The 22,780-nt window shown below is 41.6% G+C and overlaps 1 protein-coding gene across 2 annotated transcripts in view; it reads right to left on the bottom strand.

Annotated features, from left to right (window-relative positions):
• Nucleotides 1-21,992, bottom strand: part of LOC107121659 (lysosomal acid lipase/cholesteryl ester hydrolase-like) — a 39,048-nt gene extending 17,056 nt beyond the window's left edge. Inside the window, exons 1-5 of one of the 2 annotated variants that reach the window (XM_015424623.1) lie at nt 21,972-21,992; nt 12,348-12,399; nt 10,119-10,248; nt 3,648-3,765; nt 1,886-2,084 (exon numbers count right to left, since the gene is read on the bottom strand). In XM_015424623.1, coding sequence (XP_015280109.1) covers nt 1,886-2,084; nt 3,648-3,765; nt 10,119-10,220 — 419 coding nt within the window. In that variant the 5' untranslated portion in view covers nt 10,221-10,248; nt 12,348-12,399; nt 21,972-21,992. Of the gene's footprint in view, nt 1-1,885; nt 2,085-3,647; nt 3,766-10,118; nt 10,249-12,347; nt 12,400-14,306; nt 14,322-21,971 lie in introns of those variants that run through there. The other variant, XM_015424624.1, reaches the window with a different exon arrangement.
• Between the last annotated feature and the right edge of the window lie 788 nt (nt 21,993-22,780).

The following is a 22,780-nucleotide window of genomic DNA, read 5'->3' as shown; positions in this document are numbered from 1 at the left end:
TATAGATGGTACATGACACCTAAGAAAATAGCAAATATGAACCAGAATATGTCTAGTAAATGTTGGAAATGTAAAAAACATGAGGGCTCATTTTATCACATGTGGTGGACATGTGATAAAGCTAGGGACTTTTGGACAAAAGTCCACAGTGAAATGCAAAAGATTCTAAAATGTTCTTTTAAGAAAACACCTGAAATTCTGCTCTTAGGTTTAAAAATGGAAGAACTAAATGTAACAAAAAAGACACTATTCTGGTATTTGATAACAACGGCAAGAATGATATATGCTCAATATTGGAAGCAAGAAAAAATACCAGATCTGGAAGAATGGATACAAAAAGTTCTGTTCATGGCTGAGATGGACAAAATAACCAAAAAGTTTGACAACAAAGAGGACCAGGAATTTTTTGAAGAATGGAAGGACTTTAGAAAAGAACTGGGACGTGAGACAAAATTTACTATGTTTAGAACAATATTAAGTACTTGATGTTATCCTAAATTTATCTATATGGGACATGAGGGAAATGCATTGCGGGAAGCCTTTCGGGGGAGGGAGGGAAAAGGGAATATTCAACCAATTGATAAAAAGATGTAAAATGTGATAAGAATGGAAAATAAAAAGTCTTTTGACCAAAAAAAAACAGGTGTACAACTAAACTCACGGTCAGACATACCCCACCCCATTTTCACCAGCAGAAATGGTGCCTGGTGGGCTTTTTCCCATGTGGCCTTCCTAGGGGATGTGGAGCCAGAGAAAAGGGGCAAAATTCCCCCTGATATCCTTCAGTTGACAAAAAATGGGCCGGGGAGAAAACAGAAACTCCTTCTCCCCACCTTGCAGTGCTGAGGAAAAAACTTTTAAACTCTTTGGTAATACTCTTTGGTTCTATTCTTCTTAACAAGGGTATGTTTGATGTTGTCAGCTTGCAAAATTCCAAGATATTTGTTGTTTTCTTCAAAGCCCAGTGTTTTGATGTTGTTGTTTGGTTGGTAACTTTATTTCTTCTTGTTCAACAATGAAGACTTACCAAATTTTTAAGCCAATAGCCATGGACTTCATCTCTTCCAGGTGCTGTCCAGTTTTTCACTATCTTCAGTTATTTTAACAGACTTTCCAGGCTTTCATTTGCTTTCCTTTCAGTTTGTTTTCCACATCTGTAATCCAGATGGAGTTTTTACTGTATTATTTTGAGTCTTCCAACAGTTCTTTCCAGAAAGTTCTTGTTTTTTCTTTGTCTGGTTTAACTTCTACTTTTTCATCTCCTTCTAGTGATTTGTAGAAGTGTCTTTAGTTAGTCTGGAATTGGAAATTTTGTCTGTACTGCTGGATCCTACTGTTGTACCTCTTGATCTTCTTGAATATTTCAACAAATCTTTGTTTGATTTCTTCTGCAACTTAGGATATTATTTTTATATCTAACTGATATTTCTTCCTGATGTTTGATTTTCTTCTTTCATTCTCGACTTTCCTTTCTTTTAAGGCACTTAAGTCTAAACAGCATTTGTTGATTTACCCCCCACACACACACACACAATCTTATTTGCCAGTTATTATTGTTATAGACTTAGCACCTCACATCTCCTATGTCAAACACCAAAATCCAAACAAAATTACATGCTAGTGTTGTTTTCTTTTTGGACATATATGTCAATATTTGAGTGCAGGAATTTAAAAAGGGAAGATAAGAGATTAGTAGGACAGTTTACGAGTAACAGTCACAGAGTCATGCAGCCAGAGTATCCCAAGGTAAATATATCACCACATTCTTGAATGAGGATCAAGGGAAGTGGCCAGGAAGGAATCTTAATCTAACTAAAGGAACTTTATATACTTCAGCTTCACATTTGGCAATCCATTCAAGTGACAAATCTCAGTCTAAATTTACCTGAAATTCCAAAATTCTTCCTCGTAAGTTGAAAGGTTTTGGTGTCTTCTAGACCAGGTAGTTCCCCTGCTATTTAGTATCCAGACATCACAGCCAGCATCTGCAAGAATGAATCCTAGGCTGTTGTTGGGAAGATTTGCAATCCAAGATCTACCTTCAAGTGATAAACCATGTTGCAGTAGCACAGTAGGCTTAGCCTCTAGAAAGGAAGAAAGGAAAGAAAGAGGACATTTGATAATTGGAGAATAGACACTTAGGGATGTACAGCAAAAAGATTGAATTAAAAAAAATGGTATTCCCAGGTTTCCGGGTTCCAAATACCACAAAAGTATTCATATCCCTTTCCTTTGGGGGTTTCTGATATTTTTCAGCTCCATTATTTCCTATGGGGAATCTTTCCAATGGCCTAGGGGAGTGTTTTTAAAGGTATTAACAGCAAAATTGCTGGAGAGCTGCTGGTGCCAATCCTTTAAAGAACCGCCAAATTTCAAGTCAACTGGGCCAAGGGGTCCAATTCTATGGGCTCCTGAACAAGGTGCCCCCCCAACCATCCTCTATTGTTTCCTATGGAGGGGGGAACTTGAAAAATGTAAAACTTGAACCTCCCCCCCTTCAGGAAGGCTATTGTTTTAGTCCACCCAATGTAAAAACCTGAGAATCTGAACCTATGTAAAATGCAAGAATCCACAAAAAAGTGAATCCAGCACAAACCAACCACAGCAAATTATGAACTTTATAGTACTTTTTTGTCATGTACAGCATTAAGTTGCATACTGCAGTGTTTCTCATTCAGTTGTCATGTGCCTATGAAATATGGTGATATTCTATGGGAAGAGCCTTTGTGTTTGGCTCTATTCATAAGATCTTTTGCATCTCTGTGTGTTTGTATATGTGTGTGTGTGTTAATGTGTGTGGTTTGTGTGTCTATATAAGATTGTGGAATCCTTCAAACTAGGTGACTACCATATTGTGATGGGAAATGATGAATCTGAAGAAGAAAAGAAAAGAGCATGGGGAAATGAACCTGTGGAGCCTAAGAGTATACATCTTCCCGTAATTTTTCATGCCTTCTGTATAAAGAAGCTTCTGCCAGTTCATTCTTGCCTCCTCTAATTAAATGATATTGCACTATATATGCACTCTCTCAGTTTCCAATTCCAATTCTTGTTTGGAGTGCAAGCTCAAATCATAGTTTCACAATTCATTTGTAAAGGCAAACTGTGGTTTGTCTAACACCCAAGGCTTTTTTGGTAGAAAAAGCCCAGCAGAAACCCATTAGCATAATAGGCCACACCCAACAGCAGAAACTCATTAGCATATTAGGCCACACACACCATGCCTTCCGTTGGCTTTCCTGGGCGCCCCACGGCTGCAGGGAGCCTGGACAAGCCGGCCCTTGGATGGGCCAGGGAAGGCACAGGGAGGCATTTAAATGCCTCCCCGATCCTTTCAGGGGGGGCCCCTGGCCCACCCACCTTGGAGTGGGCATGGCCAACTCTGAAGCAAGCCAAAACTCCATTCATGTGTGTTCCTGCCCTGTGTGTTCCTGCTAACACCTGAGAGGAAGCAGAAGGAGGAAGGAAAGAAGGAACATATAAGATTAGACTGAACTTGATGGCAAAACTATGTTTTGGTCACCACATTTGAACCAGCCCACAGTCAATATATTTGGGATCAGGAGAAGGGAATATAACAGAGGCATTTCCCCCCAAGCAGTACCCTCAATCAATGATACAAAACTCCAGAATTATTTTTTTAATACCTTTATTCCCAGGACCATGTATTCCATAAGGAATTCTGTTTATCTGCAGGTAATAGCCATCATCTGTCAGTATTTCATATTCTTCACTAGGGTATTTCCAATACTGGATGACTTCATCCTGTAAATAAAAATCCTCAGCATATCAGACCAAAGAGAACTCTTTTAAAATTTCTAGTGCATTTTCCATAACAAAGAAGTTGAAAGTTCTTCAAAGTATCCTGGGACAAGAATATTGTCAGGTTAAATAGATGTCCCATGACAACTTTGGACATAGTAATCAAATATGTGTTATCTAATTACCATGCCAACTGATGCTTTTGCACAGATGCAACACATCTTGTACCATGACAACTTTGGACATAGTAATCAAATATGTGTTATCTAATTACCATGCCAATTGATGCTTTTGCACAGATGCAACACATCTTGTAACATTGCTTGTTTGCAAATTATCAATGTGATCAAAAGAGATACTGTGCATTTCACACATGAAAGGAGAATGTTGGACTTCCAGGGGAAATGGTGATTTGAAAGGGAGCATTTTCAAAAGCTCCAGATCTATCATGCCAGTTTGGTGTAGTGGTTAAGTGCATGGATTCTAATCTGGGAGAACCACATTTGATTCTCCACTCCTCCACTGGCAGCTTCTGGATGACCTTGGGCAAGCCATAGTTCTGTCAGAATTGTTCTTGAAAGAGCAGTTTTTGAAAGAGCTCTCTAAGCTCCACCTACCTCACAGGGTGTCTGTTGTGGGGAGGGGGAAGGGAAAGGAGTCTGTAAGCTGCTCTGCAACTCCAAGTGAGGGGTGGGGTATGAATCTAATTTCCTCCTCCTCCTCCTCCTCCTTCTCCTCTTCTTCTTGCTATTGGGCATATTACATTAGGAAAGGATGAGAATTCATTTCTCTATCCTCACCTCTCCCCTCATGGAGGAGACCCAACTGACAGGTGAACCTATGGGGGGGCTGATTTATCAATTTCCACCAGCTTCTGATATCATCAACAGCAGCAGAGAAAAGGTGGGCTCTTGCCTCCAACATTGGACTTCCCCAGCTTCTGTTATCTGCAATCTCTGCAATCTTTTGCTCATTCCTTACACTTCATGGGACTATAATTATAATGTAGAAGACTGGTAGACTGCCAGCAGCATTTGACCTCAGTGGTAAGAGGAGATTTCTTGAAAGTTTCGAAAATTTATGGCTCTAAATTACAAAGCAGAAATATTAACTGAACAAGACCAAAGCATATCAAGCTTATTCATAGTTGTATATATTTGCATAGAAACAGTATATGGAAATAGTATATGGAAAGTTGGTATACTATTTTTAAAAATAGAACACCAAAAAGAAGAACAGCAACTGGTACACAGCAAAAAGATAAAAGGAGAATAGATTAAACAGATGAAGACCAGAGAATTGAAGAGCTGGTAGCAAAAATATTGTGAACACTATTGCATAAAATGCAACAATTTGAGGAAAGAACACAGAAGACAATGCAAGAGTCAGGGGAAAGAACCCAAAAGAATATTCAGAGAAACATTAAAGAATCTGAGGAAAGAGCCCAGAAGAACATGCAAGAAGTGTGTCAAGAATTATCAATTGGACTATCAGAAATTAATCTAAAACTACAAGAATAAACACAAGAAATTGTAAGAATTAGAGAGAAGCAAAATGACAATGAATATATATTTAGAAAGGCAAAATGATTGGATTGAAAAAGCAGAACAAAGAATTCAAACCCTGGAAACTCAATGCAGCTCTAAAAACTTGTGTTTTAGAGGAATCCCAGAGGACTTGGGAAGGCCAAATTTGGAAGAAATCTTTTGTGATTTGCTTCAGATGTATTTGAAGATGCAAGGAGACTTTCCTGATAGTGACCAAATTTTTAGTGTAAATTCAAGATTCGTATTCAAGAATAAGCTATCCCAAGATCTACTGGTCTGTTTCACTCACAAGAAAACATGAGATGCAATATTAGAGAAGCTAAGAGAATCACCACTTACAGTGTCAGGAAAAAACCAGCAGATTTTTCAGGACCTACCAACAAGTGTGTTAAAGAAAAGGAAAGATTTTGATTTTCTAAGAAAGATCGTACAAGAAAAAGCAATAAAATGCAACTGAAAAATACCATTTGCAATTGAGGTATATTTGCCAAAAGGAAGAAAAGTAATCGCAACAAAAGAAGAAGCTTCTGGATGAAAATTTCCAAGCAACCTCCAAGCAACTGAAAGCAAAGTTCACAAACATAGTTTTCTAAACAAATTGGATGTGGCAACAACACTGGGACAAAATGGATAAATTAAAAATAGTATCAATAAATATTAATGGACTGAACGCCCCCTTAAAATGCACAAAAATTCTTAATCAATTTAAGAAACAAAGAGCTGATATTTTATGCCTACATGATACTCATATAAAGAAGAAACATGAACATATTCTAAGCAATAAAATTAGGTAAAGTATATCCTGTTTCATCTGAAAACAAAAAATCTGGAGTAGCCATTTATATAAACAATAATAATGGTAGAAAAAATCCAAAGACTGGAAAAAGAACATAAAAACAATCTTAATAATGAAACACTAGCAGGGATTAAACAATTAAAAACCAATTAGATATGTTAGAAGTGCAAGAGGTACAGAAAAAACTAAAATTTCTAAAAACAAAGGAATTTCGAACATGTGAACAAACCTGGCAGATACTTGGCATACAGTCTTAGGAAGGAAACAGAAGAAAAGGGTAGTAACAGGTGTAAAGAAAAGAGATCAAATTACACATGCAGAAAAAGAAATACAGGAACAATTTATCAATGGTCTTTCAGGATAATATAAAAAGAAGTCTGTCTCAGAAGAAGGACTAAGAGAATATCTAAAACACATTCCAATCACAAAGTTCATGCCAGAACATAAATTTTTTTTAAACCAAACAATAACAATTAAGGAAATTTCCCAGGTAATAAAGATTATGAAAAAGGACAAAACACCAGGACCGGATGGGCTGACAGAAATGTTCTACAAACATTTTGTAGAAGTATTAATGATACCATTACAAAAAGTTAAGAATGAGATACAAGTAAAAAGATAATATCTCCAATATGGCAAGAGGTGTACATAATGTTAGTATATAAAGAGGGCAGTGATGCATCACTACCACAGTCATACAGACCTATTTCTCTACTGACTGTTGATTATAAAATCTTTGCCACAGTAATGTCAGAAAGATTAAGAAAATGTATACCAAATCTAATACACACTGACCAAATGGCCTCTGTACCAAAGAGGTATATGAATGATAATATATGATTCATAATAGATGTGATTGCATTTGTGAACATGAAGAGAAAGAAAGCATCATTTTTATTTCTGAATGTAGCGAAAGCATTTGAAAATTTAACAAGGTCTTTCTTATTGAATGTATTACAGAATAAGAGCTGTGGGCCTGAATTCTGGAATTGGATGCAAGGTATAAACTAAAATAAACAAGAAGAGATTTTAATTAATGGCAAATTAATAGGATCAATCTCAATCAAAAAATAAACACATCAGGGGTGTCCTCTTTCACCTCCACTATTTATCGTAGTGACAGAGATTCTAGCTACAAAGATCAGACAAGACAATAGGATTAAGGGAATAAAAGTGGATTATGTAAAGTTCAATATGAAATGTTATGCAGACAACATGGTTCTAACACTCTTGAACCCTCAAAAATTGTTACAGTATGTAAGTGAACATAATGAAGCATTTGGATCCTTTTCAGGCTACAAAATTAACAGAAAGATGACAAAAATGGTGATGAAATGTTTAATGCAACAAGAAGATATTATTAAGAGTATAGAGCGCCCAGTAGCCACTGACCCCATTAAATATTTGGGAATAAATATGATTGGGCAAAACTGTAATCTTTTAAAACAAGTACCAGAAAACTTGGAAATTGATATAAGCAGATTTATGTAGAAGGGGGAAAAATAAGAATCTTATGGCTGGGAAGAATTTCTACGATCAAATGAATATGCTGCCAAAACGAAATTTTCTGTTCCAAATGTTTGTTACCCTTATATATAGAAGAAAGAATGAAGAAGAAGAGAAGATATTGGATTTAAACCCTGCCCTTCACTACCCAAAGGTGTCTCAGAGTGGCTTACAAACTCCTTTCCCTTCCCGTTTTCAGCAAGCTCCCAAAAGTTCTTTTCTGATGCCTGATGCCCTATGTATGCACATGCTCGCTTTCCTTCCCATTTGTAGATGTGTTGATGCGCTTAATCGCTTGACTGCAGGAACATGTATATCTCTCAAGGCCACAGGTGGTTCACTGCTAGATAGTTCCTTAGGCGATCTCTCGGCTCGGCCGTGGGAAGAAAGTTGTTATGCAGACTAGAAGCGCTTTGCTCCCAGGCTCAATGGCACGTGCGGGAATTCCCGCAAATGGGCCTCAGCGGTTTGAATGTAGTATAACATGCCATGCTCTTTGAATATCTCTCATACCTAACAGTGATTCTGTACATGCACCTATAGCTTCTAATAAAGTAACCCCTTTCTACAAGAGTGTACTACGTTGATGCTGTGTGGAGCCTGACACCCCTCCCCACAGCAGACACCCTGTGAGGTAGGTGGGGCTGAGAGAACTCTTGACAGAAACTGCTCTTTTTCAAGAACAGCTTTTTTAAGAACAGCTTTCAAGAATATTGAAAGAGTGGCAAAGACAGATAAACCAATTTATTTGGAATGGCAAGAAACTAAGAATAAGCTTCAAAATATTACAAGAGGAGACAAAGAATTAGCAGTTCCAAGTATAAAGTTATATTACCAAGCAGTGGGCTTGGTCTGGATTAAAAACCCAAGACTAAGAATAGTAAAACTCAGATCAGCAGACCTTGATGAAGGCTTACACAATTATTTATGGATTAAGAAATCAGCTAAAAAGATTATAACACAAGAAAGATGTCATATAATTAGAGATGGACTTTTGAGAATATGGTTTACATGCTGGGATATATTGGGCCCTCCAAACTCTCCACTCATGTCTCCAATAGCAGCCTACCACAATAAGAGCGTGAGAAATAAAAATTGGTTTTTTAATGCATGGTATAATAAATGCTCTGGGGGAAATCAAGTCATGGCATGAGATCAGAGATGAAAGTATAAACATTCAATGGTTGCTGTATTATCAATCAGTCTCAAGATTAAAGAAGACCATGAACACTGAAGGTGGAGCTCTAAGAAATGTGACTGAATTCGAACAGCTGATTATAAAACAAATAGTGCACTTACCACAATGGATATATAAGATACTACTCCATATAGAAACCAAAGAACAAGTGAAAAAAATGCATGAGTAAATAGATGCAGAATTTTAAAGAACAGATATCTATGCAACAATGGGAATAGTTATGGGGAAAAGATATCAAAAATACAGCCAGCCAGACATAAAGAGAAAATTAGTATAAAATGTTCTTTAGATGATATATAACTTCAAATGACATTGAGAAAGCAGACAAAAACTACAAAGGAAAATGCTGGAAATGTGAAGACATAGATGGAACCCTTTTCATAAGTGGTGGACTTGTAAAAAAGCAAAAAGATATTGTAAGTAAATACATGGGACAATGCAGGAGGATAAGAATATGGTGTTAGGTACACTGCCTAACAAATTACTAAAAATTTTGGAAGAGATATTCAAATACACAGTTACAGTGGCTAGAATTATTTATGCGGCAAAATGGAAACTAGACATCTGTCCATGCTTAGAAGAATGGGAAAATAAACTTGTCCAATATACAGTAATGGTGAAATAAACAACTTATTTGAGAAACAGGTCAATTACAAAATCTGAGGAGAGATGGAGTATATACTGTGTGCACTATGGAAGCAGGAGACAAATTTAGAATGAAAATCAGTATAGAATATTGTATACAAATATATGGTAATGAAGAAGAAGCAGAATTAGAATCAGTTTCAAATGTAACATCCTGAATATAAATGTGTGTAAGGAAGTAGATTCTGGGGAGAATATCTTTTTTAATTTCCATATTATGAGATATATAATGGACTTTCCTTCTGTTTTTTTCTTATATTATCTACTTGTTAAAAGTAATAGCAAGTATGCAGAAGAGGTGAAAACATGTAAATAGAAGACTCATTATGAAATCTGAAATGTAAAATGATGAATATAAATATTAAATGTACCCATCAGAAGTAAATATTACTGTACGTTATAGGCGAACCTCAAAAATCTTTTCAGTGTAATTAAGGGAACGTTGGGGAGAAATACTATTCTGTCTTTTATATTTGGTTATATATAATAAACTATGACGTATTTAATAATGTTAGGTAACCCCTTTTTCTGTATTTTCTGTTCTTTTAAACACACACATATAAAAACAAAGGAGAATGTTCACAGTATTTTTTTGCGAACTTTTCAGCATCCCTTATCAACACAATCCAATCTGTTTCTCAATACATTAAAATAAGCAACTTACAACAGTCATGAATTCTTGCGGATTCTGATGTCTCTTACTTTTGAATTCTTCTGAATTTGTAGCCTGTAGGATCAGGCATGCCACTGTCAGAAACAGCCACATCTTTGACCTGTATCAACCAATATCAGCACTATGAAAAAGAAATATAGTACCTGCTATCAGAAAACATCAGTCTTGAGGGTAGAAGACTTGAGGGGAAACATTAAGAACATTAGAGAAAGAGTGACATTACAGAGATAGTATTAAACACAAACCAGATTAGCCTTAGGGACACATATCCCAGCATTAATCAAATTAGCCTGTGGAAGCTAATCTGTTTATTTCAGTTGGGTCAATGTCCATTTCACAATGCATAGGGTCACAGGGCTACATCACAGACAGTTTCAGTGTAGTGGTTAAGTGCGCAGACTCTACTCTGGGGAAACCGAGGTTGATTCTCCACTCCTCCACTTGCACCTGGCTGAATGACCTTGGGCAAGCCGTAGTTCTGATAAGAGCTGTCTTTGAAAAAGAGCAGTTCCTGTCACAGCTCTCTCAGCCCCACCTACCTCCCAGGCAGTGTTCCCTCTAAGGTGAGTTAGTGTGATCTAGCTCACAGTTTTTTAGCCTCCAGCTCACAGATTTTTTTCTTCACTCAGGAAGGATGGCTCCAGAGCAAACTAATTTGCAGTAGCCAAATCGCTCGCTCACAGCTTTAATGCCGCTAGCTCACAAAGCAGAATTTTTGCTCACAAGACTCCACAGCTTAGAGGAAACATTGCTCACAGGGTGTCTGTTGTGGGGAGGGGAAGGGAAAGGAGTTTGTAAGCCGCTCTGAGACACCTTTGGGTAGCAATGGGCGAGGTATAAATCCAATCTCTTCTCTTAAAACAATTGGATTTACTTTCAGATGAATTTTTCCAATATGGGAATATAAAAAATGCTGGTTCCAGAGATGCACAATATGGATCAGGTAAGAATTACACCGAATTAGCCAAAACCAATAATACAGCTTGTGCCATTACAAGTCTTATGCTAATAGTAGTCTTTAGACTGACAGGAGCAAACCTTACAAAGTTCTCTCACCTCTAATAGCATAACAGGAAGCATTTATCTCAGCATTGATGTTTTGGAGGTGTACAGATATGGGATCCCAACAAATTGGGGATTATCTCTTCAGGACCTTAAATTGAATGTTAATATAAATACTGGGTGTTGAAGTGCCAGTGTAAAATTTAACAAACACCAAGGTTGGTTCAATCAGACCAGTCATTGTTGTAACCAATATTTTTTTAAAATTGTGAGGCCTACTCTTGGACATAACTAGAACTGCACACTTGAAGCAGGAGAAAAGAGTCCAGTAGCACAGTAGTACCACAAAACTTGTGGTAGGGTATGAGCTTTTGTAAGTCACTATCTGAAGCAAGTAGGTTGATGGTTGGCTGGGAAGGAGATAAGGTTGCCAACTCCAAAGCAGCCATTCCCTCCTGGGGAACCATTGTTGCCAATCTCCAGGTGAGGGCTCTTGATCACTCAGAATTACAATTGCTGTCTCAATGGCAGAGATCAGTTCCTCTGGAGAAAATGGTGGACTCTGTGTCCTTATATTCAGCTGAGATTGCCCCACTATGGCAGCCAATGTGATGTAGCAGTCAGGGCTTCAGAGCACGGTAGAGGCTGCAGGTGGTCGGGGAGATGGAAAGCTGAAGACTGAGAGGGAAATAAAGGTAGATTGATGATTGACTGGAAAGGAGATAGGGTTGCCAACTCCAGGTTGGGAAATTTCTGGAGATTTGAGGGATGGAGCTTGGAGAGGGCGAGGTTTCAGGAGGAATGGGACCTCAGACAGGTACAATGCCATAGACTCCACCCACCAAACCAGCCATTCCCTCCTGGGGAACCATTGTTGCCAATCTCCAGGTGAGGGGTGGAGATCACTCAGAATTACAACTGCTTTCCAGATGGCAGAGACCAGTTCCCCTGGAGAAAATGGTGGACTCTGTGTCATTATACCCTGCTGAGGTCACCACAGCAAATTGACACTGAGTGCCCAAGGCCAGGGCACTCTCCCAGAGACTCTGTCTAGAGCTTGTTGTATTTATTTCCACAACGGGCCTTATTACTAGTATTTGTATAAATGAAATATTGTTATCCGCCCTGAGCCCACTTCTGGGAAGGGCAGGCTATAAATGTGAATAAATAAATAAATAAAAATTAAAGAGATTCATTAAAAAAGAAGGTTTTGCTTACCTGCCACTATTCCTCAGTAGAGCTTGGATCTCAAATGGATGCTTCAAAAGATCTAAATTGCAATAATGAATAAAGGGAATTTAAAAGAAATGTAAATATAGTAAGTCAAGTTTGTGGAAGCTTTGAGTTTCTTTGTGGGAATTTTTCCTAACCCTGACCAGATGAAATGAAATTTAACATCCTGACCAGATGCTGTTTGTCCATATGTCCTGGAATTAAGACATAAGACTAAAATGTTGAAAGCCAGAATGGTGTATAGAGATGGGCACAAACCTGGAAAATGTGGTTCGTTTTGTGGCTCGTGGTGTGTCCAGTTTGCAAACCATAGACTGTCACAAACTTTTTGGTGCTAAATTTGTGAGCTTTGTAGAACAGCCCCCTGGTGTCCTAGAGACACCAAACGTGCAGGGAATCTCCAGCTGGCTCTTCTCTACCAGTCATCCAAGATTGATGAGCATTAGATTTACAGGGTCTGAGTTACAATCCCTCAAAGATGGTACCCCTAGGAAAGTGCTTTCTGGGGAAATTGCAGGTGCCAATTCAGGAGGTTCAGGAGTGTAGGGGCTTCCGGTCTGGCTCCCGCGAATGGTGGACACATCCTCGGGTTGCTCCCGAGGGCGTCTCGCCCGCCCGTGGTGGAGGAGGGAATCCGCGCGAGCGGAGACCCGAACGAGCACCTCAGGAAGAGAGGAGCTCGGATCCGGGGCGCTTTAGGGCACACTGAGCGGGGCTCCCGCCATGCCCTGCCCCAATGGACCTTGCTGCGTGAGCGACCCCGAACGGGGTTTAGCGGAGCCACCAGACGTCACCGAGTGATAAAGCGACCATCCGCAAAAATAGAAAAAGAAAAGATCGGCTTAACTGTGAGTTGTCAAAATGCAGAGAAAAAGAACTAAAAACGTTTCCCCCCCTCCCAGCGAGAAAAGCGAAGAGGTTAACCCTCCATCTGTATAAGCGAAAAAGAAAAGGAGGGGGGGAATGGATTGAGCGGACAGTGATGTTTTCCTTTGATGTATTTGAAACAAAGCGAGAAAAAGTTTTGTCTCTCTGGAGCACATTTTAAGAACTTTCTAAAAGTAAACAAAAAAGAAAAGATGTCGGAGCTGGGCAAAAGCGAGCGGAGAAGAAGGGAGGGACTTCCGTCTGGGCGTTTACTTGTGTGTGAGAGCCGGCTGTTTAATGTTTGGACTGTTATGGCTGTGAATCCGACGGGAGTTTTGTAAAATGGAGAAGTTTGAACTGTGACAGCGAGGAGTGCCTGGCAAGCGCTTATATGAGTCAACAGTTGCGAGGAGGACCCAGTAGAGAGTTTTGGGAGCGGATATAAAAGCGAAGAAATTAATACCATTCTCAAAGCTGGGGACCTCCAGTAATGGCAAGCAAGGAAGAGGATTTACAGTGCATGAACTGAGATTGTTAACAGCAACCCGAAGGAGGATCAAACAAGCCGGAAGGAGAAGACAACAGAGGAAGCTCCTCCACGTCAGCGACACTAAAAGTACCCAGCACGCAAAGAAGCGGTTCTGAATGTGCCCAGAAGAGGCTTTTTTATTAACAGAAACTCAAAGGAACATTACTAACATACTAACAGAGAATTTCATGTGACCGGATTTTAAAAAAAAGAAGTTTGACAACACACAGAAGAAGCCCAAGAAGATTAATTGGACATTACTAACAGTTTAATTTACCAGTTTATATATCACTCAGCTTTCTCTTTCTCCCACTGTCTACCCTTCCCATTTCTTCTTTTAAGCGAAATACCTCCCCTTTTTAGGGGAGTCAATAAAACCTTTATTAAAAAAAAAGGAGGTTCAGGAGTGTATAGAATGGACTTGGTCCAAACTTCCCAAAGAAGATGCCCCTAGAAAAGTGCTTTTGGGGAAATTTCAGGTGATGGTTCAAAATGTATAGAATGTACCTGCTCCAAGCTACACACACCAAACACATAGGGAACCTCACCCTGCTGTCTGCTCCTCTATACTCTCTCCAAGTTGGCACAGTGCTCTCTCTGTAGAAAAGACAACTACAGTTACAGAACTCTGTGGAACAGCTCAGGAACAAGCCAGTGACACCAAATTCACAAGGAAATTTCACCTAGGCAGATTCCCTCCCAAACAGACACTGGAAGTAAAGCAAGCATCCTCCCTACACTCACAGCCCCCCCCCGCAAGTCTTCAAAGGCAGTTTCTGAAGAACAGAAAGGCAGACATCCCAGAGTTTCAACAGGGGCTCCCTAAAGTAATCCCATAACCATTTGGCCAGCACCCTAGCCACACAAGACAAGTAAGGGAAGCATGTCCACAACTTTCACAGCCCCCCCCCCCCGAAACACAGGTCCAGATCACACCCATCAATCAAGGTGTATTTTTTTACTCTGCAGAAAAATGAAAACACATGTTGAGCTGGTCAGGCCACCTCTAAGTCTCAGCTCCTGTGCAGAGGCCAGTGCCTGATCCAGTCCTTGAATGAGAGGAATTACTTGCCCCAGGCTGATTGTATGGATGCAGAGCACACTGGTGGTGTCCTGGACAGCTTCAGGACATGCACCATTTGAGAGAGGGTCAGCTAGTCACTGGAGCTTATGCTGAGCATCTCTTCCCCATGCAGGATGATCATGGAGGCTCTTCTGCTCCACCAAACACACAATCACTTTGTAGCTTGGGAGGGACAGCTGCTTTCTGGAGCTGGGCTGAGTGTGGCCACAGAGGGATGTACTCAAGATGGGAGCAGCGACATGGAGTTGTGATGTGGAAGGGGAGGATACTTCCTTCCCTTGAATCACTGCTGTCAGAGTCCTTCTCTCCAAAGACTGTTAGCAACTGCTGGTCTCTGTGCAGTGCTAACAACTCTGTTGCCTCTATGGAGAGCCCCAGGAACCGATTAGGGGAAGGAGGCTCCGAGACTCCTGCTGATTCCCTGCAAGGGCTGGATTCCGATGGCTGTCAGGATGGGTTAGGTGCCCAAGGATGGAGGTTTGTGATATGTCGGGGCAATGTTCCCTCTAAGCTGTGGAGTCTTGTGAGCAAAAACTCTACTTTGTGAGCTGTTGGCATTAAAGTTGTGAGCGAGTGAAAAATTTTGCTTTCTTGAAAACGTGGATTTATTCTCGATGCTTGGGGATCCAACACAGAGGGATGTACTCAAGATGGGAGCAGCGACATGGAGTTGTGATGTGGAAGGGGAGGATACTTCCTTCCCTTGAATCACTGCTGTCAGAGTCCTTCTCTCCAAAGACTGTTAGCAACTGCTGGTCTCTGTGCAGTGCTAACAACTCTGTTGCCTCTATGGAGAGCCCCAGGAACCGATTAGGGGAAGGAGGCTCCGAGACTCCTGCTGATTCCCTGCAAGGGCTGGATTCCGATGGCTGTCAGGATGGGTTAGGTGCCCAAGGATGGAGGTTTGTGATATGTCAGGGGCAATGTTCCCTCTAAGCTGTGGAGTCTTGTGAGCAAAAACTCTACTTTGTGAGCTGTTGGCATTAAAGTTGTGAGCGAGTGATTTAGCTGCTGCATCAATTAGTTTGCTCTGGAGCCATCCTTCCTTAGCTAAGACAAAAATCTGTGAGCCAGAGACTAAAAAACTGTAAGCTAGCTCACACTAAGTCAGCTTAGAGGGAACACTGGTCAGGGGTGGAGGACTTTTTCTCCCCACCACGAGCACCCTTTGCGCCCACTTTCACACTCATGGCACAGAAGTGTTCAAAATCAGGAGGGGTGGGAGGGTATAAAATGTAGGTCCTCAGCCTAGGCATCCAATCGCTAAGCCCCTTCACTTGGCTTGAACAGAGAAACAGGGTGGCTCAAAGCCCTGATTCAACCTGATACCCAAGCCCCAGTGGAGAGAGGAGTTCACAGTTAGGAGGGTATAAAATGTGGGTTCTCAGCCAAGACACCCAGCAGCTAAGCCCCTCTGCTTGGCATGAGCAAAGAGACAGGGTGGCTTGCAACCCTGAGTCCAACTAACACCCAACCCCCAGCAGGAGAGAGGTGCTCACAATCAGGAATAAATGAATGTGCTCTGCTTTTAACAAGTTCCCTGGCTCTCTGTCTAACTGCCAACAGCCAACAGAGGAGAGGCTGCTGAGCTGAGCTGAGGGTATGAATGTATGTTATTGGCCCCAGCAATGCCTGTAAAGCTTTGGCGGTTCCCTATTGGTTTTTCCGAGGCTGGAGAATCCCCCCCCACCACAGTTGTTTTGAAGTTTGGGAAACATTTTAATTGAGCCGAGACTGTCTGTCTGGAAATGTATCCATTCATGAACCGCCATGAACAGCTGAAAGTTTGTGGAAAGTTCATGCCGGCCACAAACTTCTCTTCACAAACCACGAACTGGCCAAAAACTTTAGTTTATGAGCTGGTTCGTGCCCATCCCTAGTGGTGCAGCGGTGGACTGGAATTTGGAGCACCAGGTTTGATTCCCCACTCCTCCACATCAAGCCTGCTGGGTGACCTTGGGACAATAGATCTCCCTGAATGCTTTCAGCCCCACCTACTTCACAAGCAGGGTTCCCTCTCAGGTGTGCAAAGGCAGCCTGTAGCCAGGATTTCGTGGCTTGTGGAGCAAAATACTTCTGGTGGGGTTGCTATTATTTGTCATAGTGAAGGCGTGTGCCCCTCTCCCTTCCCTCCTGCAAGTTTTAAATGTTCCTCCATCTGATTGGCAGGCCACATGCTCCCCACCAATCAGCTGAAGGGCCCTTTAAATCTTGCAGGAGGGGAGGGAGAGGGGCACACACCATCCCCCCCACTTCTTCTCAAAAGTATTTAAAAGAGCCCCCAATAGCCCTGCTGTAGCTATGGGACAGTGCAAGGGTGCACTAGCACACAAGTTCCCGGCCATCAGAGCAGAGACTTTTATCTCTGTGCAGGCAATCTGTCCAAGGTGTAGGCGGCCCCTCCCTCCCCCTCAGCCAGACCTGCAGGCATTATCAAGGGTGTCACCGGCACCCACTCCTGGCAGCTCTCCTTCTGGCAGTCCTTCTTCTGGCACAGCCTAGGAAGCTCCTGTCTGCTGCCTGCCCTGCCTGGCTGCCTTCTACCTTGCCAAGCTGCCTGGCACCTCCTCCCTCTGATGCTGCCACATGCCCAGCCGTCTCACAAGCAGCCCGGAGCCCAGCTCATGCTTCAGACCTGCTGGTAGGCTGTGGGCCACTTCCTGGATGGGATGGGGTGTGGGAGGTCTGTGGAGCCAGGTGTCAAGCAGCTTGGGGCCCAGCCTGGGCTCCAGAGCTGATGGTGGGCCATGGGCCACTGGCTGGGTGGGATGGTGGAGGGGGGGAGGGAAGCAGAGCTAGCTCCCAAGCAGCCCAGGGCCCAGCCCAGGCTCCGGAGCTGCCAGGGGACTGTGGGCCGCTTGCTGGGTGGGGTGGGGGTGGGGGCCTGCATACAACCATATGTGATGGTTTTGTCCAGCAGCTTAACATTTTTAGGGGCAAGTCGTCAGCTCAGTGTTAGCTGACCAATGTTCCCTCTAAGCTGAGTTGGTGTGAGCTAGCTCACAGTTTTTTAGCCTTCGGCTCACACATTTTTGTCTTAATTCGGGAAGGATGGCTCCAGAGCAAACTAATTTATGCCCTAGCTAAATAACTTGCTCACCACTTTAATGCCAGTAGCTCTGCTCACAAGGTAGAATTTTTGTTCACAAAACTCCACAGCATAGAGGGAGCATTGTAGCTGACCCAATTTTCTTCAAACTATTCCCCACTCCCCAAGATGCTTCCGCCTCGGGGGTTCCTCTTGTCTCAGTCTCCACTGTTCTTCAACCTTCTCTGTGTTGCCCAAACTTAAGACTAAAAGAACTTGCAAGACCTGAGTTGCTTCACAAGTGCTAACTTTGCAAAAACCTGAGCTGTAAGGAGCTGTACCCATGTACATTTTCATAAAGCTCCATAGGAGCTGCAGGTCACTTACACACAGAGATATCTTCAAAAGGTGTTTTTTTCCCCTTCTAGCTGCTTGCTATTTAAAAATTATAAATTGATTGTGTGACAAGAACAACCCAAGAAAAATAAAAGACCTGGTAAAAACCAACTGGGAACAAAATGCACTATGGGATCAAATCAAAAGGAAACTAACAGTGTAAACCTAAGCAGAGCTACATTTTTCCAAACCCATTGGCTTCAACAAATGGTCATAGAAAGGTGTAGCTCTCTTTAGGATTGCACCCAGAAGTTAGCAACCACAGCCTCTGCATACTGTGCACAGTCACAAAATATTTAAAACATTTCAGCTTTATCTACAGCAACAAATCCTCTTTAATTTATAATTTTCTAACTCTCAATGTAGGCCTTTTTAAGTGTCTGTGATATGCATCTTAAATCTTCTGTGCCTTTAAAACTCCAGGTAACACAATTATGGCTTGAAGCTCAACACAGCCCACAAACTCGCCTTTCATTGTCTACTCATCAAAATACATGTCAGTAGGTGTCTGGCAACATGACTCTCCCCCAGGATGTTTTGCTAGTGCCAGGCCCAAGAGACTTCCTATAATTTCCCACTGGCAAGGCAGCTAAGCGGTTGGTTTCGCAAAGCTCTCTTCACCCTTCAGGTGTTCAGGGAGCTCATTATGCAACAATACATGTTTCTTCTCATAGCCCAAACTATTTCTACTGTCTGCAGCATTTAGTGTGAAACTAATACCAGGTTTATAAACTCCCTAAAGGCAATGCAGGTGGAAGAAAAGACACCATCCAAACGGGGTGAACATGCAAGAAATTCCTGTACAATTCCAAGGCAACATGTAAGGAAGAAACTTGTAAGGAAGCCTCCAAGATGGTTAAAAAACAACAACCCCACAATGTGAACATTTCTTATTTTAAGGTATATCTAGAGAATGTTTGGCAAATGTAGAACCTGTACTTCCAAGAAATACAGTAAGAAACAAAATGTACTGTATGGACTCTTATAATGGCCAGAAGATAATGTAGAATTGTTATTAATTAATTAAATTGCAATGTATTTATTTATTTATTTATATCCCGCCCTCGGTAGGGTGGGTGAAATTAGGGTACAACCTGATTTTTCAGGTTGGCCAAGTCTGCAGTGTCTTTCATGTTCTTTTATTCTTGTCTGGATGCTACGCTGTGTGTCCCAATGAAAACTTGTCCACAACTACATGGCATGTTCCACCAGGTAAGGGTCAGGACAGAAAAGGCCCTGGCCCTGGTTGAGGATAAGTGGACATCCTTTGGACCAGGGATAACCAGTAGATGTTGATCAGCGGAGTGCAAGACTCTCTGGGGGGTATATAGGGAGTGGTGGTTCCTTAGATATGCAGGTCCCAGGCCACTCAGGGCTTTAAAGATTAATACCAGCACCTTAGTACTCAATTGGTAGCCAGTGCAATTGGTGGAGCACCAGCTAAATATACGCCCACATAGGCATCTCAGTCAGCAGATGAGCCACCACATTTTGCACCAGCTGGAGTTTCCAGGTCAGGTTAAAGGGTAAGCCTGCGTAGAGTGAGTTACAGTAATCTAGCCTGGAAGTGACCATTGTGGGGGTCACTGTAGCCAGGTGCCAGGTGGAGAGATAAGGAGCCAATTGTCTGACTGCCAAAGATGATAAAAGTTATACCTGGCAGTGGTGGTAGACTTGGCAGAGGCCTCCATAGAAAGTGAGGCATCCAGGATCACCCTAAGCTTCTAACCTTGGCACAGATACTAATGGTGCCCGGTCAAGGGGTGGAAGCCTAATTCTGGAAGCTACACCACCCCAGCTCAGGCACAGGACCTCCATCTTCGATGGATTCAGTTTCAGCCAACTCTGTTGTAACCACCCAGCCACAGCTTCTAATGCCCTGCCAGATTTTCTAGGACAGAGTCCAGGTGGCTGCCCATCAGCAGATAGAGCTGGGTGTCATCAGTGTACTGGTGAGATCCCAGCCTGTACCTCAATGCCAACTGGGCAAGGGGGCACATAGATTTATTAAACAGCATTGCCAAGAGGATCACCCCTTGTGGTTCACCACATTCCAGTGGGTACCACTGGGAGAACATCTCAGTAAGTGCCAACCTCTGTCCCCAAACATGAAGAAAGGAGGAAAACCATTGTAGGGCAGTCCCCCTAACTCCTATGTCGGCAAGGTGGTGGGTCAATAGATCATAATTGACTGTGTTGAATGCTGCCATGAAATCCCAAAAGCAACAGCAGTGCCGACCCACCCCGATCCAGCTATCTCCAGAGGTCATCTGTGGGGGCGACCATCACCATCTCTGTCCCGTGACCAGGGTGGAAACAAGACTGGAATGGGTCCTGGATAGATGCTTTATCCAGGAAAACTTGAAATCACTCAGCCACCACCCTCTCAACTACCTTACCCAAAAATGGCAAGTTAGACACTGGGCAGTAATTGGGCAGTAGACCGATCCAGACACTGGGCAGTAGACCGATCCAGAGATGGTATTACTATATTAAGATGGATCATATCCAACTAATGTAGGATTTAATTTTTTGCCCAATACAAAAAGCTTTCATGTGACATGGGTTTCAGATCATACTTTCCACTTATCTAGATGGAAATTTTCCTAGAATTATACCAATGTTTATGAATTTGTGGCCAATGAAAAGCTGAAGGCATTGAATCCTGAGGAAAAATGGGACGCAAATATTTTAATAGATAAAAATTAATATTTCCTTTATGACTATCACTGTGCCCTGTATAATTTTTTTGAGGTTTTTGGAAGGTATTAATGTTATCTATTCTGGATTGAGTGATAAAAATAAGATTTGGCTTTTACACTGTGGAACAGAAAATGTTACAAAAGTCTAGTCAAGTGGCATCTTACAGAGTAATAGCATTTATATTAATATGAGCTTTCAAGAGTCAGAAATAATTTCTTAAGATAAATAAGTGAAGGGGAAAAATTGTTCTTGGAAATCTTATAGGGGTGGTTGGGAGGAGGGAAAAGCCAAGACTTGCTGTGGGTTACACCTTGAGTCTTTTAAGTGTATATCTCAATAGAAGGGGGAAAGCGGGGGGGGATTTAATGTAGTAAGAGTGAGTTCAGTTATAAATCAACAGAAGTAGCAGTTACACCTGCTGGAAGCTGTTGGCGGTCAGAGGTTCAAACAGGTAAGCAAATAGTTTAAGCATAAATTAACTGATATTGATACAAGGTTATAGTTTGAGAAAACATGTTAAGAACAGCTTAAAACTTCTAAAAAGTAGGTCCTGTAGAACTATTATAGATTGTAGTGACTTAGAAAACCCAACTCACTACAGTCCTTAGTCACTATAGTCTCTATTAGCTCTATGATATAACTCTCACACCAAGCCATGGGACCTTACCCCCAACCTTCCCCATAAAATTTTCCAGTATGATTTTCCCTTCACTTATCTATCTAAAGAAGTTATTTCTAACTCATGAAAGCTCATATTGAGATTAATGTTTGTCTTTAAGGGGCTACTGGACTTGTTTATTTTTCTATGACAGACTAGCGCAGCTATCCCTTTGTAAACAAAAAAGTTAACTATTAAAATGCTCTGTAGCAGATGTACATGTAATCATTTAAATACCACTGATGTTTTCTGTTGAAGTATCTGGCCCTTGAATTAGTCTACTGTTGATGAATCAGCCATTTGTGATAACCGTTCATATAGAAATATAAAAATTACTGACTTACCCGTTAGTGAGAGCCAGTGTGGTGTAGTAGTTAAGAGCAGTGGACTCTGGAGAACCGGGTTTGATTCTGCACTCCTCCACGTGAAGCCTGCTGGGTGACCTTGGGTCAGTCACAGCTCTCTCAGAGCTGTCTCAGCCCCACCTACCTCACAAGGTGCCTGTTGTGGGGAGAGGAAGGGAAGGCAATTGTAAGCCACTTTGAGACTCCTTAAGGTAGAAAAAACTGGAATATAAAAACCAACTCCTCTTTTTCTTCTAGTGTATAATTTCACTCATTTGCTTGTGCCATCCGAAGCTATTTGCTGAGTATAAGGTGCATTCTCTTCTGGCTCTAGTTTGGTTGCTGCTAATAATTTATCCCTGTCAGACACCTCCCAGCCTGAGTTGAGACACTGGCTTTTATCTTTCCATACAAAATGCTGATGGGTTTGTACACGTCTTGATTAAGACATTGCTTTGTGACTACAAGGGATTGCTTTGAGTTTTTTCTTCCTTGTAGGTAGCTAACCCACTAGCCCGGTCTCTCCACCTCTGTTATCTGGGCATTTAGAGAATATTAGAAACACCCTCTGTGTGAATTGTTTATGAGCTCTCTGTAGAACAGGGCTGGCCAAACCGCAGCTCAAGAGCGGCATGTGGCTCTTTCACACAGTTTTATTTATGTTAACACAAAGCTAATGTGCTTATTTTTCAAAACAAACATGGCTGTGATGTTTATTCATGTCTTGCAGCTCTCAAACATCTGATGTTTATTCTGTGTGGCTAAATATTTATTTTCTTCCTGTCTGAATCTGCAAGCTCCTCTGTACT

The sequence above is a fragment of the Gekko japonicus genome, unplaced genomic scaffold (assembly GCF_001447785.1).
Source record: "Gekko japonicus isolate JY-2015 unplaced genomic scaffold, Gekko_japonicus_V1.1 scaffold422, whole genome shotgun sequence".
NCBI classification, from domain to species: domain Eukaryota; kingdom Metazoa; phylum Chordata; class Lepidosauria; order Squamata; family Gekkonidae; genus Gekko; species Gekko japonicus.
The sequence above is the reverse complement of the archived record's forward strand: the minus strand, read 5'-3'. Positions and strand labels throughout refer to the sequence as shown.